At 44.9% G+C, this 19126-nt stretch overlaps 1 protein-coding gene across 1 annotated transcript; it reads right to left on the bottom strand.

Annotated features, from left to right (window-relative positions):
- Positions 1 to 213: 213 nt before the first annotated feature.
- LOC118076228 (cation channel sperm-associated protein 1) lies at positions 214 to 18777 on the bottom strand. Its single transcript, XM_088659918.1, has 12 exons — positions 18492 to 18777; positions 11584 to 11808; positions 10320 to 10433; positions 9668 to 9827; positions 7749 to 7840; positions 7194 to 7337; positions 6762 to 6825; positions 4044 to 4116; positions 3028 to 3085; positions 2336 to 2423; positions 1487 to 1601; positions 214 to 380 (listed from the first exon to the last, which is right to left on the bottom strand). The coding sequence occupies exons 1-12, from the start codon at positions 18775 to 18777 to the stop codon at positions 351 to 353; spliced, it is 1449 nt and encodes a 482-aa protein (XP_088516044.1). The 3' UTR covers positions 214 to 350.
- Positions 18778 to 19126: the final 349 nt, after the last annotated feature.

Here is a 19126-nt window from a genome sequence, read left to right on the forward strand (position 1 = left end):
AACTTTGTTGGTCTTTAAGGTGCTACTGAAGGAATTTTTTTATTTTAAATATACGGTGTAAGTCTAACCTTAAAACATGCCTTCCTTGCTAAGGAAGCTCCCTTGCTTGAGGAGCTTCCTACAGTCCTCTGAGGGGCAAAGTCAAGCATTCAAAACAGATTCTGCAACTTATTTAGGTCAAACCCAGCAAATATAGTTGTGCTCAACAGAGAGATGTAAATTCATTTAATAAACATAACATAATGTATAAAACAAGTGAGAAATCAATAAAATGTCAAGCTAGGTTGACCCTTTAACTGAAGCCTCCAGGAGCAGGTGAAGTCTAGCTTGGGAACACCATGCAAACATCTTCATTTGGAAATGTACTCATGTTCAGCTGTCTGTAAATGGAGGTTAAAGAAAGGATTATTTATTACACTTTACCCCACTCATTCCAGCAAGGTATAATGGTTAGGGTGTTGGACTAAGGTTTGAGAAACCAGGATTAAAATCCTCATTCATTTGAGCAAGGGCACTTGCTGAAAATTCATAATGTACCCACTGGTGCAAAAAAGATTGGCAACCTTTGGTCTATGCTCTCAGTGCAAAGGTGGGAAGTTGTTGCCCTTCAGATGTTAGACCAGGCACCCCCAAACTACAGCCCAGGGGCTGGATATGGCCCGAAGGGCTCATTTATCCAGCCTGCTGCCTGCTGCCACCGTGTGCTGCTGCAGCCCGCTCTTACTGGTGCAGCGCGGAGCGGCTACCCACTTCCGGGTCGCAGAGCACCAGAAATAGCCTGCGTGAATGCGCAAGCGTCTTTTCTGGAGCACGTCCGGGTGGGAGGAGGCCCATGCGCATGCGCACAAGCTATTTCCGGTGCTCCTGCGATCCCGACGTGCGCCAGAAATAGCATGTATGCTTGCTTATGGGCGTGCGCTCCCACGCACTCTCCCGCCCTCCGCGGCATCGGTGCTGCAGGCACCGGCCCGAAGTGCCGTAAGTTTGGGGACCCCTGTGTTAGATTAACTCCCATCATTCCCAATTCATTGGCCATGCTGGCTGCGGCTAATGGGAGCTGGAGTCCGGTAACATCTGGATGGCCCGCAAATATCTCCCATCCCTGCCTTAAGAAATGGATATATTTCATCCTCTCCAGCCCCACTGAACAATGAAGACACAAAGAGGTCAAGCTTGATCTCATTGAGCTCCTTTGAGGAAAGAAAGAGCATCTCTTCATTGAAGGCAAGCCTGAGAAAATGTCTTACAACTGATTAATTTCAGTGGACTCTCTTCTCCGGTGCTTTTTGTCCTGGTGGCATGTGCCGGTGTGCAGTATTGTCACCTTCTTCCTTTTTCAAATCCGAGCCTCGCACCTCCTTCCCAAAGCCTAGAAAGCTTCTGCCCAGTTTAGGGAGGGAGGGACGATACTCTGGCAGGGCCCAATATTGCATGGGGAATACCGGCACCTTTTATTCTATTGGGGGGGGGGAAGCACTGTTCCTACCTCAAAGAAAGTGTCTAAGATCTTGTCAGTGGTGTACGCCTGAGACTGGAACTGCTGCTGGTTTGTCTCAATTGCTGTCATTAGTCGGAAGTAGAAGTAGAGATATTCCCACTCTCTAGATAAAGAAGAAAATATCATTGGGGGTACCAAACAGCTTGGGACATCAGTACTGATTAGAGCATCTCCCCAGTACAGTATTAATTATTTCAGGCCCTAATCAGTGGAGGAGGCCCTGTTGGAGCAAGTGCTACCTAGCTGGTGGTCACTTGTGGCAGCGCCTTCTCAGAGGTGATTCCCTACTTGTGGAATGCCGTTCCTGGTGAGAGGCATCTGTCCACCTCATAATTAACATTTAGGAGAGATGTTAAACTGTTACATAAATAATAATAATAATAATAATAATAATAATAATAATGTTTATTCTACTGCTAAATTATTTTGTTCCGCTGCTTTTGGTTGCCTGAGGGGAAGGTCTTCCTTATTACTACAGTGGTACCTCTACTTACAAACTTAATTCATTCTGGAGGTCTGTTCTTAACCTGAAACTGTTCTTAACTAGAGGCGTGCTTTCGCTAATGGGGCCTCTTGCTGCCGCTGTGCCGCTGGCACACGATTTCCGTTCTCATCCTGGGGCAAAGTTCTCAACTCGAGGTTAACTCTTCCAGGTTAGCGGAGTTTGTAACCTGAAGCGTTTGTAACCTGAGGGGTTTGTAACATGGGGCACCACTGTACTGATATTTGTAAGCCTCTGTGGAACCCCGTTTTCTTCTCTTCCACTGAACAGCAAGCTAAAAAATGTTGCAAGTACTGTAGATACGTTTTCATCTATTGGCTGCTGCGCCTCCTTACCTGTCCATCAACTCGAGGCTGCCATATTTTCCCATGACTGTCCGTCTGAATAATTCCTCCTCCTTTTCCTCTTTTGCTTGGGGCTTATCTGCAGAAGGGCAGAAGGAGACTTGCCAGCATGCATAGCTTGGCTTCAATGTTAAGAACCATCTTCCTCCCTCTGAACTTGAGGTTGTAATCAGTGTTTGTCCTACTCAGAGTATATCCATTGAAATGAATGGACATAACTAACTTAGGCTCATTCATTTCAGGTTCAGTTGATGAGTGGGGGACACAAAAAAGCCTGCATTTTGCAAGCATTGGCTGCTTGAAGGAAAAGTCCCTTTTGCAGATGATGCCTTCAAAAAAAAAAAAAAAAGACCAGCTGCTTGCTTTGGTTATGCATGCCTGCTCACTCAGCCAAACTGAGCCAAAGCCCGCCCTGGTTCACCAGCATGGAAAGGACACCTAATGTGATGTCAGCTGATTGGCAAACAGGTATGGTTTGTGGGTGGGGAATGGCCTTGTGGGTCGAACTGGAGCACCTGGTGGGCCAAAACACTCAAGGAGCAGGTGTGGCCTGCAGGGAAAGTCCGAGGGGCTGATAGAAATATTTGGAGGGCCACATTCGGGCCTGAGGTTCCTCACCCCTGCATTAAAGCTTGAGCCCAGTCTCAAAGCCTGCTGCCCATCTCCCCAAAGACTCTTCTTACCTGCTACTTTGGCAAAAGCATCCTCTGCCACACTGCTCTCCTTCAGTTCGACCGACTTCTGTCAATTGGAGAAAGAAATACAACTCAGTGATTGGCACACTCATCCTGGCAGTCCCAGCCACAGCTATTCCCTGCCAACCCCCAGTTTGCATGGGCATAACCAGGGGGAGGTTGCGGTGCTGCCCCCTCCCAAATCAAGTAAATCTATCTATATATAAAAAAAATGTAAATAGGGCATGGGGGTGGATGTCCACTTTTCACTGAAATCGCTTGACCGATTGAGGTGAAATTTTGACACATCACATGCCAATGTCCGAAGGACCTTAGAAAGTTACCTAAGACAGATGTCACACCTGGGCGAAGTAAAAACCACAAAAAACCCTGTTCCAGAACACACAACTCACCCAAAAGTGCATGCTGGGGAAAAGAACGGATAAGCAGCGTCTCCATTGGCTGCAGACAATCGGTGACATCACAAAATTCCACAACAACCAACTGAATTCCACAACAACCAACTGGGCCCAGCATTGCCCAGCAGACTGAATAGGCCGCAGCATTGCCCAGCCCGGAGAACTGACTAGGCCGCAGCCAACAACAAACTAAATATGGGCCTTTTACAGGACCATGCCTTTGGGTAGGATAAATGTGTCAGGGCGGGGTGGGGGGATTTTACAGAACATGCATGGGTAGGGGAGTCTGGGTTGGGACAGGGCAAAATTTTACAGAACACGCGTATTGGGGGGAATGATTGTATGCCAAATGAAGGAGGACTCTGAATGTCCATTTAACAGAAATAGGTCCATTTAACACAAAAACCACAGCAACGCGTGTCAGGGCCACCTAGTAAATAAATAAATACTTAACTAAAATTATAAAGTGTAGAAAGATTTTGAGAAATTTTTCTGAGCACTTGAGGTCAAAAGAAATAGACAGAGCCAGACAGAGGATGATAACAGGTTGGGTGTCCTGCCCCACCCATCAGAAATCCTGGGTACACCAATGGGAGCTGTGCTGACCTTTTGCCTCTTGAGCTCTTGACGCTTCACCAAAGCCATCTGGAAGTTGTCGACCAGGACCGCAATCACCAAGCTGCAAGAGAAAGGGAGAGAGGGTACCAACGGGGCTGTGACTGTTCTCTATTCCACAATTTACTAATTGCTTCCTCAAAGAGCGATGGAAATGTACATAAAACCATCGCTTTCATAAAAGTTAAAACAATCAGATATACAAAGTCAGTTAAAAATACATTGCATATATAGGAACGATTACAAATCCAATACAGAGCCCTTATGCATCTCAAGGCTTTAATAGCAATCGTTGCTATGCAGAGCCGGCCCACCCATGAGACTGGGTGAGGCAGTTGCCTCAGTTGGGACAGGCAGCAGAACCAGCACACCGCTTGCCTCCTCCTCTTCTGCAGTCCCGTGCTGCCACTGCCACTGCCTCCTCTTCCTTTTCCTCTACTGCCACTTGCTCCTCTCTGGCCTCCTTTTACTCCTCCACTGCGTTCGGGGCAGCAGGACTTCCCTGGGTGGGCTGCTTCCAGTCGCCTCAGGCAGTAGAGGAAGCGGTGGCAGGGGAGCAACATTTTCTGCTGTGCCTCAAGCAGCAAAAATGTCCTGGGCTGGCCCTGCTGTTATTTAGTCTTTTCTTGGGTGTCTCGGGGTTTTAAGAGAGCTTACCGCTGCGTTTAGTTTATCTAAAACTTTTTACTTTCGCCTTAAGCTTTTACAGTACCTTGCTGTGCTTTTTGGAATCCACCCCACACGGTCCCCATTCTGGCGTGATCAGTCAGAGCTCAAAGTATTTAGTAAACAGCTAATCGCATTAAGAGTGTCTGGCTAAGACCAAAGAATCCCAAGTTCAAATGTGCTCAGTTGTGAAGCTCGCAAGGAGTATGGCAGATTTCCCTGCCCAGTTTGGTAAACTTTTCAGCCCAATGGTCTCAAAGCAGGGGTCAGGAGGACAGCTAAGGCACCCAAATCCCATTCCCCCGAAACCAGATGCAAGGTCGTATCCAAGCAGATCCTCCTCCACTGTCTCAGGCAGGACTAAATCTGCCACAACAGGGCGAAGCACGGAGCAGTGTGGTGAGGCTAGAGTGGCTTGCATGCACAGAATTGCCCCCTCTGTGCCAGAGAGAACCTCGGGCCAGTCCTTCCACATATCTATATCTATATCTATATCTATCTATATCTATATCTATATACAGTATCTCTATCTCTATATCTCTATATCTATATCTTTTTTTTAAAAGTGTGTATCTGAAGAAGTGTGCATGCACACGAAATCTCATACCAAAATAATAACTTGATTGGTCTTTAAGGTGCTGCTGGAATGATTTTTTTTAAAAAAATAATCTTTATTAAGAATTATATCAACACAAATAAAGAATAACACAAATAAATAGATAAGACAATACATCAATACTGTAAGAGGTTCTTGCGGCTGCTCTTGAGTAACGATTCTCCACATCTGCTTGTCTTTAAGATGTTTTTTATTGTGCATTCTATTTACAGTGCAAAGTGCCTGGAAAGCATGTCTGCTTAGTCTGAGTCAGAACCTCGCAATGGCTTCTTTCTATTTCGCACCCAACATAACAGCTTGGGAACTCCAAAGCACCTCCCCCTTGTCCTACGGGATGCTGTACACCTCAATTCAGGCGTCGGGGGGGGGGGAAGGGCCGTCCCTCTCACTGCTCTCGGGTCCCTTCCTCCCCAGCTTCCTCCCTCTCTACTCAGTGTGGAGGCTATTTGACACTGCTATAGCATTGTCTCTCCCTGACTCCTGTAATCTGATCTGCTGCTGGACTTGGGAACTGCTCTAAGAGGAACTCAACCTGATGGGGGGGGGTTTGTTCCCTATAAGCCTTCCCCCTTACAAATACAATAAAAGAAGAAATCACATAATTAACAACCTCCATCACCTTGATCTTTAATATTTAATACCCCTTCAATCACTACTTATAATTCCCCCCATCCCTCCGCTCCTCCCTCCCCCCCCTGCATCCCTACTTCCCTCACCTCTGTGCGATATTATTGGTATTTACCTATTTTATTCTGCTATGTTGTTTATTTTTATTCTTGATATACACAATCTTTTTATTATCCAATTACCTTGCGATTCAAAATCTACTCTATTTCCTATTGCCTACTTTCCCTTTCCCTATTTCTTAATCTATCTTTCTTCACTTTCCTATTCTTTATTAACTTTCTTTCATATATAATTCTACGCTTTCCCATTCTTTATTAGCTTTCTGGATAGAGCCTCCTCTTACTAATACTGTTAATTTTGCCATTATCATGAACTCACAAATTTTTGATCTCCATTCTGACAATACTGGTACAGTATTGTTGATGTTTTTCAATTCTTAGTGATTAATATTCTTGTCACTGCTGTCCCGTAATGAAATATATTCCTTTTGGGATGTCATCTGTTAGTAAGCCCAGTAAGTATGCCTCTGTTTTTTTGTGAATTGTCGTTTTAAATATATATTTTTTAATTCTTCATGAATCTTAACCCAGAACTGCTAACAGGGATATTGTGAGGATAAAATTCCGGGGTGGTGGTGGTGTGGGCGGGCGGGCGGGCGGGTGGGCAGTGAACAATGTATGCTACCTTGAGCGCCTTGGAGGAGAAGCATGATATAAATGTGATAAATCAACAAACCTTCCCTTGACCTCCCATCCAAGGTCCTCTCCAGTAAGTCAAAAGCCTGAGGAGACTAGACTTACTTGAGAAGCAAGAAGTACTCCACAAGGATGTAGATGATCAGGAAGATGATGATGTACCAGGAACCTGGAAAGAAATACATATGGGGTCTGTGGGTGATGCTGCTGCCTACGGGTGGGTTTTTCAGGAAATCTCCACGTTTAACATATTGGCATGGATCCCCCCCCCAATTCCCATCTTGCTCTTCAATCTTGACACGAGGCTGGGTCGGTTGTATTTTTTTAAACTGATTGTGCTTAAAACTGTGCTACGTTCTATGCCAGGCCTCCCCAAACTTCGGGCCTCCAGATGTTTTGGACTACAATTCCCATCTTCCCCGACCACTGGTCCTGTTAGCTAGGGATCATGGGAGTTGTAGGCCCAAACATCTGGAGGGCCACAGTTTGGGGATGCCTGTTCTATGCACCCCCCTGACAAGCATCCTCTTCCCTCACCTGCTTCTTGACATTTAAGGTAGATGAGGGACCAGTCATCCAAAGTGAAGAGCTGGAAAAGTGTGAAGATGGTGTTGAAGAGGTCTCCGAAGTGTTTTTCGTCAGCTTCATTGAACATGTCACGCAGCACCACGGAAGACATGACTGACGGGTGGAAGGCGGGGGCTAAGGAACGAAATAATCAGCCTTGGAAATGCAGGATTTTGGGAGAACACCATCCCTTTGCCTCTTCCAAGGTTTTGTAATTAACCTGCGGAATTCCATCATCATAGGATGACATGACAGAAATCAGTGACAGTAAAATTTTGTGGAGCGGAAGAAGGCAGATCTCAGTGTTGCCCTTGTTAGAGCTCAGCAGGGAGGAGGAGGAGGAGGAGGAGGAGGAGGAGGAGGAGGAGGAGGAGGAGGAGGAAACTAGAATTAATGGCCTCTGTCTCTCATTGGCTCTGGCGCCACCTACTGCTGGCCTCCCTGCCTTCTGCCCTACCAGTCCCAATTGGCACCAGCTGCACCTGGAATCTTCCCTCTCCATTCTGCTCTTTCCTGGGAGGATACAGAGGAAAGAGAACATGAGCAGAATAATGGCTCCGATGGCCTGGGAGGAAAGCATAAAAGTGCTTGCGACGTCCTGGAGGTTCTCCATCACTCTACATGGAAAAACAAACAAAGAAATAGAGAGTTAGGTAGGGTTGTAAGGTCAGTTGCTGTCAACCCTTCTGCCCCACACCCCACCTTCTAAAACCTGGGAAGTTGCTATGGGTTCCTCTAGATTAGTGCTACCCAACCTTTTTATCATTGCAGACCAGTCAACGTTTGATAATTTTACCGCGGCCCGCTGAGGAGGGGACGTTGATTGTTTATATTTTATTTAGATTGTTTTGATTTAATAATGTTAATTGTATTTAAACATGCCTTCAAAATAAAATACAGTTACACCAAAAAATTAATATAAAGTGATTTAACATTTTAACTCACTAGAACACTAAATCAATGAGAACCCTGAGCTTGTTTCTTTGCAACAAGACAAATAAGGAGACAATGTAATAAGGAGACAATGACACCTGAAGTGTGTTGCTTATGTCCAGTTAATTCTGTTGTTTTGTTTTGGTTGCTGTCAATGCAGAAAACCCCGCTTCACACAGATAGGTTGTCGGAAATGGCAATAGGGATTTAAGTGCTGTGGTGGCAATCTCAGGGTATTCCGCCATGACTTTAATCCAGAACACCGGCAGAGTTGTTGTCTCGAACGTAGTTTTAAGGCCGCCGTCATTTGCAATCTCTAGCAGTTGATCTTCTTCTTGCACAGACATGCAGCCACTTACACGCTCTTACTTACACGCTGTGGGCAGCTCTCTCCTCCCGCCGCTGCCTCTCGCTGGGATAGAGCAAGAGGCGGGTGGGAGGAGGCTGCGGCTCTCCTCCAGGGTTAAGGTCTGAGTGTACGCCTGTCTTGCCTACTTGCCTGCCTTCCTTCCTTCTGTGAGCTCCTCCAGTTAAAAGCAAGCAAAGCGAGAGCCCAGCTCAGCCCCGGAGAAGCTGTCGCTTTTGCCCCCATCCCACCCAGCTCTGTCCACCATAGAAACTGCCCACCCTGAAACTACCCACCCCTGAAACCTTCCCAGAATCTGCCCCCTTCCCCCCTTAATTCCTCCCTGAATATGCCCCCTCCCCTGAGCCCTCCCTGTAAGAGACTCGAGTATATACGGTACAGTGGAACCTCGGTTTACGAACGCGATCCGTTCCACAGAGGCGTTCGTAAACGGAGGCGTTCGTTCCCCGAAGGCATGTTCTGCGCGTGCGCAAAGCGCCCATAGAGCACTTTTGCAAACGTGTGCGCTGCGCAGATCGCTTCTGCACATGTGCGAGCTGCGCAGATCGCGTCTGCGCATCCAACGCCGCGGAACCCGGATGTCCTTCCGCTGCAGCATTCATAAACGGGACTGTTTGTAAAAGGAGGTACCACTGTAATTTTATTTAATGTTCCTTGGGTGGCCTGGTACCATTTGATCCACAGACCAGTACCGGACCACTGCTCTAGGTGACCCATTTATTGAGCAAATTACAGTTCCAAATATTCTTTGTGGACAGTGATAGAAGAATGCTTTCAAGGTACAGGACGGGAGGGTCCTGGTATATGCTGGAAGCCCTCTTGCGAAATATTGACTACAGTGGTACCTCTACTTACGAATAACTCTACTTATGAATTTTTCTACTTACGAATGGAGCTTCGCCCGCTATCTTGGATGCGCTTTAGATAGGATTTTTTCTACTTACGAATTTTTAGATAGGGTTGCTTCTACACGAATTTTTTCTCCCAATGCATTCCTATGGGATTCGACTTACAAATTTTTCGACTTACGAATGTGCATTCGGAATGCATTGAATTTGTAAGTAGAGGTACCACTGTATATGGAGGCGCCAAGGAGCTCTTCTATTCCCCTCCCCCACCCCCACCTCGAAATGTTGGCACTAACCGGAAGGTGAGCAGGAAGCGAATGGCACGGATAGCACGGACGGCCTTGCAGATTTTGAGGACCCGGAAGATGTTGAGTGAGTTGCCGCCTTTGGTCATTCTGGTGGTGAGGAGCAAGGGAAGTATAAAATCCACCACCGTGATGCACATAATGAAGAAATCTGGTGAGGGGAAGAAGAGGAAACATAGGAATTAAGGCAGACCCACATGAAACGGTGCTTCAGGCTGTCAGCTGAGCTGGCAAGTGTAGCATGGAAGCAGCGTTAAGCTTATACAACTAGTATAACATTACAGGCATTCCAGAGAAAACAACAACACATAGCTGATTTCTACCCCTGAATCTTGTGTTCGCTTGGTACCAACCTCCTCATCATTTGAGAAGGGTCTGCTGTTAGTTCTGCACATGTTGCTATTCTCAGGCAGTCTGCTAATTAAATTGTTTGCCCTGGAATCCCTTGGTATCAGCCAGGGCTTTTTCTCTCAGCTTCAACCTGCCAAAACTCAGTTCCTGCACCTCTCAGGTGGGCGCCATTGCCATGATAAGAGAACAAGAGAGGCGTCCATGGTGGGTTCCGGCACCTCTTTTTCTAGAAACATAGCACTGGCCTCAGCGCCTGTCTATACCCCCTTGACCACCCTGCAAAAAGACCCACCAATGTCATTCCACGGGTCGCGGAAATAGTCGAAGCCCAACGCAATGAGCTTGAGGACGGCCTCGAACACGTAGATAGAAAGGAAGGCAGGATCCATGGCAGCAAAGAACCATTCTGGTGCAAGAGAGGAGAGAAAGAGAGAACCATTGATTGTGAGAAAGCCACTCTCCTCCATGATGAAAGCTGCTGTGATCTGTGGAGATAAGAGGGTGGGTAGCCTAAGCGGGGAGTGGGGGCAGTAGTCCCTGGTTGAATCTCCACAGGAGATAAAGGTGTGGGTGCAGGACCACAGATAATGCCCCTAAAGGCAAGGCCAAACTCTGAAGTGGTCTCAGCAAGGTTCTGAAGCAATTGGCTGGTTTCTATCGGGGATAGGTAATCACTGACTAGCGTTGCTTCCTGAAAGGGCCAGTGCCTTATTCTGCAGATACAAGGCCCTCGGGTCAATATGGCTTCCAACTGTGGGGATCTCTCCTGAGGGCCAGCTGTCAGAGTCTGGGAGGAGAGAAGTTCTCCTTGGGGCAGGACTAAAGCCCCTGGCCTAATTGAAACCAAAGCATGCTCTGGTCAATACCCAGCATTCATGCGCTCTTTGTGGGGCTACCTTTGAAGGTGATCCGCAGGGCCGTCTTAAGCATATTTGGCGCCCCCCCGGCATCCGGTGCCACCCAGCCTTGCCATAGGGCCAGCCCTGGTGATCCGGAAACTACAACTAATCCAGAATGTGGCAGCTAGACTGGTGACTGGGAGCGGCCGCCGAGACCACATAACACCAGTCTTGAAAGATCTACATTGGCTCCCAGTACGTTTCCGAGCACAATTCAAAGTGTTGGTGCTGACCTTTAAAGCCCTAAATGGCCTCGGCCCAGTATACCTGAAGGAGCGTCTCCACCCCCATCGTTCTGCCTGGACAATGAGGTCCTTCTGGCGGGTTCCCTCGTTGCGAGAAGCCAAGTTGCAAGGAACTAGGCAGAGGGCCTTCTTGGTAGTGGCGCCCGCCCTGTGGAACGCCCTCCCATCAGATGTCAAAGAGAAAAAGAGGTACTAGATTTTTAGAAGACATCTGAAGGCAGCCCTGTTTAGGCAGGCTTTTAATGTTTAATCGATTATTTTATTTTTCTGTTGGAAGCCGCCCAGAGTGGCTGGGGAAACCCAGCCAGATGGGCGGGGTATAAATAATAAATTATTATATTATTATTATTCAGAAGAAGTCTACGGAGCAGGATTATTTATGAGGAAAGAAATGCCTCTCCTGTGGACTGACCTCCCCGAATTTCAACCACCGCAAACGTTTGAGCCACTAGCAATATGGTATTGATAGCAACCACAGAGCAGATTAGGAAGTCAAAGATGAAAGACTGAGTCAAGTCGTAGATGATCTTATGCAGCAAGACGAGTTTTGGGTGGATCTTCTGCCAGGCATACGCCACCATCTCTCTCAGCGTCATTCGTCTGTGCTTCCTCTTGTGACGATGGCGGCCCTGCTTTGCTAGAGTTAGAGAGGGAGGAAGAATCGTTTGAGGGTGAGGGCAGCGGAGGCAGCTATTCCCCTCACCCAGTTTCTCAGACCGCATGAGGTTGTCCCCTGCAACAAGGGCCTGAGTAGCTCAGTTGGATAGAGCGTGGTGCTGACAATGCCAAGGTTGCAGGTTTGATTATTGTATGCAACAGCGGCATATTCCTGCATTGCAGAGGGTTGGACTAGATCGGGGTCCCCAAACTTACGGCGCTTCGGGCCGGTGCCTGCAGTGCTGATGCTGCGGTGGGCCGGAGTGCAGGAGAGTGTGCGGGAGCGCACGCCCATACACATGCATGAACGCTATTTCCAGCGCACTTCCAGGTCGCAGGAGCACCAGAAATAGCTCAAGTGTATGTGCACGGGCATCCTCCCACCCGGGTAAACCTTGCCGACCTCTGATCAAGAGTTTCATGCTGTACGCATGAAAGCACCCGAGACCTGGAGAGAAGCTTTTGTAACTCTGATTCTAAAACCAGAGGCAGATAGAACTCAGATGAAGAATTACCACCAAATCTCCCTTTTAAATGTGGGTTATAAAATTTTTGCAAGTATTCTGGCCTCAAGGTTTAAAAGGGTGTTAAACGATCAAATACACCAAGATCAGGCGGGTTTTTTGCCCGCAAGACATATGAAAGATAACATAAGAAATGTGGTTGATGTGTTGGAAAGGCTGGAGGTAAAAATAAATACCAAAGCAGTATTAATTTTTATTGATGCAGAGAAAGCTTTTGATAATGTTTCTTGGAGTTTTATGATAATTTTTTTGGAAAAGATGGAGGTGGGGGAGGGGTTTATTAGTGGTATAAAGGCGATTTATTCTGAAGAGAAAGTGAAAATTATTGTGAACAATGTGGTACCAGAGGAAATTAGAATAGAAAAGGGAACCAGGCAAGGGTGCCCACTTTCCCCTCTACTTTGCATAACAGTCCTGGAGGTTTTGCTGAACATGATTAGGAATGAGGAGGAGGTGAAAGGGATAGGAGTGGGATCAAAACAGTACAAATTAAAAGCCTTTGCAGATGACCTAGTATTGACATTACAAGACCCGGAGACCAGTGCAGTGAAAGCACTGGAAATAATTCAGGAGTTCGGACAGCTTGCAGGGTTTAAGCTAACCAAAGTTTTCGCAAAAAAATTAACACCAGAAGAAAAAGAGTTTACAGAATACCACAGGTTTGACATTTGTTAAAAAGGTGAAATATCTGGGAGTGAATATGACTGAGAAAAATATAAATTTATTTAAAAACAATTATCAAAAATTGTGGAGTGAAATTAAGAGAGATTTGGAAACGTGGTCAAATTTGAAATTATCCTTATTGGGCCAAATAGCTGTGATAAAAAAGAATGTATTGCCAAATATGTTGTTTCTATTTCAGGTATTACCTATTGTTGATAATTTAGGCTGTTTTAAAGAATGACAAAGGGTGTTATCAAAATTTATATGGCAGGGGGGGAAAGAATTAAATATAAATAGTTAACGGATGCTAAGGAGAGAGGAGGTTTTTCCCTGCCGGATTTAAAGTTATATTTTGAAGCCGCAGCACTTTGCTGGATGAAAGAATGGTTTTTACTTGAGAATGTAGATGTATTGAATTTGGAAGGTCATGATAACGCATTTGGTTGGCATGCATATTTGTGGTATGATAAAATCAAGGTTCATAAAGGATTCAAATGTCATATTATCAGAAAGTCATTGTATAATGTATGGATTAGATACAAGGATTTATTAGAAAGGAAAACACCCAGGTGGATTTCACCTTTTGAGGCCAAGGCACAGAAAAAATTGAATATGGAAACCAAGTGGTTAAAGTACAAAGATATATTGATGGAAGAACTTTTAACTTTAACTTTAAAGTTAAAAACTTATGAACAGTTAAAAAGCAATGTAAATGATTGGTTACAGTATTATCAAATAAATGAAATGTATAAATTTGATTAAAAAAGTAGTTTTTCAAATAAAAAAGTCAAAATTGGAAACGGAGTTGTTAGAATCTAAAACTAAGAATCTTTCAAAGATGTATAATTTATTGTTGGAATGGCATATGAAAGACGAACAAAAGAAATCTGTAATGATCAAATGGGCAAATGATGTGGGTCGCAATATTATGATAGAGGATTGGGAAAGGTTGTGGAAGAAGAATATGAAGTTTACCGCGTGTAACACTTTAAGAGAAAATATGGTGAAAATGATGTATAGATGGTATCTTACACCGGTAAAATTAGCTAAGATTTACCACAAGAATGATAACAAATGTTAGAAATGTAAGAAGCAAGAAGGAACCTTTTTCCATATGTGGTAAAAGGTAAAAGTAAAGATTTTCTGGGAAAAGATTTATAATGAAATGAAAAAAGTGTTGAAAAACACTTTTGGTAAGAAACCAGAAGCTTTTTTACTTTGGGATAGTTAGAGAGGAAATACGTAAGAAAGATGTTACGTTTTTTCTGTATGCCACAACAGCAGCGAGAATATTATTGGCTAGGAATTGGAAGAATGAAGATCTACCTACAGTGGATGAGTGGCAGTCGAAGATGATCGAATTTATGGAACTAGCTGAATTGACTGGGAGACTCCGTGACCAGAGGTAGAAGAAGATTGGAAGAAATTTAAAATTTATTTGAAAAATAATTGCAATATTGAAAATGTTTAAGATTTGGAAGTACATAGAGGTTGTAGAAAAGAATTTGTTGATATTTTTTATTTTTTAATATAGTAAAATTTAGATATAAGTGTTAATCAAGACTTGAACGGATTATGAAATGTGAAATAAAAGTTAAAATAGGTTATGTATGTAAAAACAAGATTTAGAAATTACTAAAGATGACATATAATGAAACGCAGCTAGGAAGTCAACAATGTCAGAGATTTAGATATATAAACAGGATTATATTTTTTGTTTCTTTTTATTGTTTTTATTTTTGAATGTTATTCTTTTTGTATGCCTGTATTCTGTGCATTTATTTATTTTTGTACCCCATGTGGGGTGTTTCCCATGTGGTTTGTTTTTATGTGCTTTTGTTTTTCATATATATATGTGTGTGTGTGTGTGTGTGTGTGTGTGTGTGTGTGTGTGTGTAAAAGAGTTTCATGCTGTACCACATGACGGCCTCGGTCCAGTATACCTGAAGGAGCGTCTCCACCTCCATCGTTCTGCCCGGACACTGAGGTCCAGTGCCGAGGGCCTTCTGGTGGTTCCCTCACTGCGAGAAGCCAAGTTGCAGGGAACCAGGCAGAGGGCCTTCTCAGTAGTGGCACCCACCCTGTGGAACGCCCTCCCATCAGATGTCAAAGAGAAAAATAACTCCCAGACTTTTAGAAGACATCTGAAGGCAGCCCTGTTTAAGGAAGCTTTTAATATCTGAAAGACTATCGTATTTTAATATTACCGGTATGTTGGAAGCCTCACAGAGTGCCTGGGGAAACCCAGCAAGATGGGCGGGGTATAAATAATAATAATAATAATAATAATAATAATAATAATAATAATAATAATAATTTGTTGTTTTTGTTGTTGTTGTTGTTGTTGTTGTTATACCTGCTGAATGTGACGAATTGTGGGTGGGACAGAAATAAATCCCTTCTTACATACCTCCCTACAGCACCCATGTTGGAGACTAAGTCCCACAGTTCCAAGTAATCATTCCCGGAGTTAGGCTGAGCTCCTCCTCCTCCAGAGGAGACCGTATTAAGTACAGTGATTTATTTTACTGAAATTGGGAATGCTTAAATGCATGAATGTGTGTTTAATTCTGGAATGTTTCCCAGTAACTCTCATGTGATTGGTTAATTCTGTTCACATGGGAGGCATCTTATTACATTCTCCATTTTGTTTTGGCTGCATCTCCATGAACACTGAAGAAAAGAGAGAACTCTCTAAATGCAATACACCCTCCAACATTTCTCCGACAAAAATAGGGACATCCTATTATTATTATACCCCACCCATCTGCCTGGGTTGCCCCAACCACTCTAGGCAGCTTCCAACATATATAAAAAAACATAATGAAACATTGAGCATTAAAAATCTTCCCTATACAGGGTTGCCTTCAGATGTCTTCTAAAGGCTGCATATTTACTTATCTCCTTGGCATGGGGGTTGCATAACTCCATACCCGCCAACATTTCTCCAATGAATATAGGGACGTCCGAAGGAATAGAATATCAAATTTGAACCTGGAACAGCTTCTGTAAATCCGAGGCTGTCCCTGGAAAATAGGGACACCTGCAGGGTCTGATATTCAATAGAGGAGAAGAGTGCTAATGTTTGTCTGTGAATGAATGTGACAAAAACAAGTACAGAATCTGGTGTTCTCCCAAAGAGGCTGTAAGGAGAAGTGGAAACCTCTTGGAAGGAGCTGCATGGGTTAGCTGGGTAATGTACAGAAGGCTGAGTGCCAGGATTGGAAAGACAGACAGACCGAGTTAGTTTGAATATTTACGGAAGACTCTTCAACTACCGTATTTACTTGAATCTAATGTTCACCTTCTTTGGCCAAATTACATTGCAAATACTAAGGTGTGCATTAGATTCAATGGCACATTTACATTCACCAGCAAATAGATACAGTAGATAGATAGACAGATAGACAGATAGATAGATGATAGATAGATAGATAGATAGATAGATAGATAGATAGATAGATAGATAGATAGATAGATACAAACACATACACACACACACACACACACACACACACGGAGGAGAAGTGGAAACCTCTTGGAAGGAGCTGCATGGGTTAGCTGGGTAATGTACAGAAGGCTGAGTGCCAGGATTGGAAAGACAGACAGACCGAGTTAGTTTGAATATTTACGGAAGAGTCTTCAACTACCGTATTTACTTGAATCTAATGTTCATCTTCTTTGGCCAAGTTATGTTGCGAATACTAAGGTGTGCATTAGATTCAATGCAACATTTACATTCACCAGCAAATAGATAGATAGATGATAGATAGATAGATAGATAGATAGATAGATAGATAGATAGATGATAGATAGATAGATAGATAGACACACACACACACACACACACGGTTTCAAAGTTCTGAAAACTGAGGTGCACGTGAGATTCGACAGTGTGTTAGACTCAAATAAACGTTATGGGGGGGGGAGCAATTCCCATGCTTGGATAAGTATGTGAATGTAAATATATTCTTCCTTAGCTACGGTGTTCTGCAAGTGAAAGCTTTGAATATTTTAACCTTGTTTTAATTTCAATAAAAGAGTCAGATCTGGCTTCCTAGCGGCAATTTAGCTACTCTGCCAACAGATCAATCCCCATGTAAACTTCCCCTCCAACCGTCCTGCCAGGGTTTTTGGGAGCTAAGGAGGTCTCTTGTGAAAACTGGGGCTTTAAAGCAGAGGCGCCACCAACTCCTAGGGGCCCAGGTCCCCCACCTAATAAAAGCCACATTTGGACTTCATTTTGCAAGGAATTTGTAACAGGGTTGTTGGAGGGCAAGAGAGCTGGGATTGGGCACAAACCTCCAACGTTGTTTCTTACAGCCCTTGAGATTGGAGTAAGTCCTAGAGCTCTGCTAGGACAAGAGAGGAAGTGGCTCCTGGCTACTTACCATTTTTTTAGAATTAAACCAGGAGTGCTTAATTCAGATTATTGTTGTTGTCATCATCAGTGTTTGATTTTTTTAAGGGAGGGATAGGTGTCAGTACACACAATGAAGTTGTTACAGAAAGTGCCACACTTTTAACATTTTGGGGGGGGGGGAATAAGGTGCCGGTAGTGCGTACCATTGAGTACCCTCAGGGGAAAAAAGTTGTTGTTGTTGTTGTTGTTGTTGTTGTTGTTGTTGTTGTTGTTGTTGTTGTTAATGCACCCTTTACCCCAAGGTTCCAGGGCAGGTTATAATTAAAACACAATATTTAAAAGCAATTTAAAGCAACTTAGGTTGATCTCTTCTGTGAACTGCCCTGAGACCTCCAGGTATAGGGCGGTATATTAATAATAATAGTAATAATAATAATAATGTCGCAGAAATTAGGCAGGCCCTAAAAATATGCTCAAGCAGGCAAATGCATAATTTTGCAACCGGTAGCTGTTGCTTTGGTGCGAGCTGGAAGGCACCCATATGCCTACAAACTTGGGCTTGGGGAGAGTTGGGTTCATGTCCCTTTTTAGCTTTAAGAATTCAGAGCAGCCCTGGCCAAGTCGCAGTTTCTGAGACCAGTCAACCTCACAGAGCTGTTTTGGGGATAAAAAGTGGGGTGGGGTGGGGTGGGGGAATAACCCTTCATCAGTACCAAGTACGTCTATTGCTAAGATTGGGCGCAGGGTTTATCTACCCCCAAATACGTTATTCAAGTTGGCACCGCTGCTTCAAAGCATGACATCGCCTGTCATCGTAGGGATGCCAGGTGACTGACAGGTGGCTCCTGCAGCTGGCCTGCCAGGGTTTGGGGAGCTAAGGATCGGGGCCCTGACTAGAAAAGGCTCCCCACTCTTGATGCAGACAACCCTGGGCTCCATGTCCGGTGGTCCGATTCGGTATAAAGCAGATCCTAGAAAAAGCAGCGATGCTGGCTCACCCCATTTTGAAGGAAGTTAAGTAATAATACACATGGCCATCTAAAAATGGGTCTGGTGGGGAGGCCCACAGCACTAATGTTAAGTCTAAATGCACCCCTGGAATCGCCCCCTCACTTTTGGCTCTCGGTCCTGTGTTTACGGCTTTGGATCCTTGCCTTGACCTCTTGCTGCCTCTGCTGCTCCTGCTGCTGTATCTCCTGGACCCTTTCATGAAGGGCGACATGGGGCTGACGGCCAGGACCGTGGAATACTGTGGGTGGGGTGAGGGTAACTGCCCAGGCCCAAAGCTGGAAGTCCCAGGCACTCCGGCGCCTGGACCCTGGGCTTGGCCCTGCTCCTGGGTCAGCATTTTCTCCATCTGAGGCACAGAGGACATGGCGGGCACGGTGAGGTAATTCATGGTGGCGAATTGAAGGAGCCCTCGCAGCTCAAACGCGCCTGCCTAGAAGTGTCCTCCCAGTCTGCTTCTCCAGGCTGCGCTGTGGCGAACCTGGAACACGGAAGGCCCCAGGCTTCCGAATGAGGAGCCTTGGCAGCTCTTTGTGATGCCATCGTGAGGCAAAGAAAGGATGCAAAGGCAGTCAGAAGCAGCGGTGTTAGCAGACAGCCTATGGAGCCTAAGGCCCAGGTCTGTGGGGCAGGCCGCAGATCCCCTGCCCCTCTCCACATTTTATTTTTACATCCCCCCCCCAAACTGACCATGTAAGGAATCATAACCAATAACAGAAAAGCAAACCAATCCCACTACA

This window comes from Zootoca vivipara, chromosome 16, assembly GCF_965207765.1.
Source record: "Zootoca vivipara chromosome 16, rZooViv2.hap1.1, whole genome shotgun sequence".
NCBI classification, from domain to species: Eukaryota; Metazoa; Chordata; class Lepidosauria; order Squamata; family Lacertidae; genus Zootoca; species Zootoca vivipara.

Coding starts and splice junctions, on each gene's coding strand:
- LOC118076228 (XM_088659918.1), bottom strand. CDS start 18,777: ATGAATTACCTCACCGTGCCCGCCATGTCCTCTGTGCCTCAGATGGAG. Junction 9,828..10,319: donor CGACCCGTGGAATGACATTG/GTGGGTCTTTTT, acceptor TCCCCTCACCAG/ATTTCTTCATTATGTGCATC. Junction 7,841..9,667: donor CGCTTCCTGCTCACCTTCCG/GTTAGTGCCAAC, acceptor TTTTCCATGTAG/AGTGATGGAGAACCTCCAGG.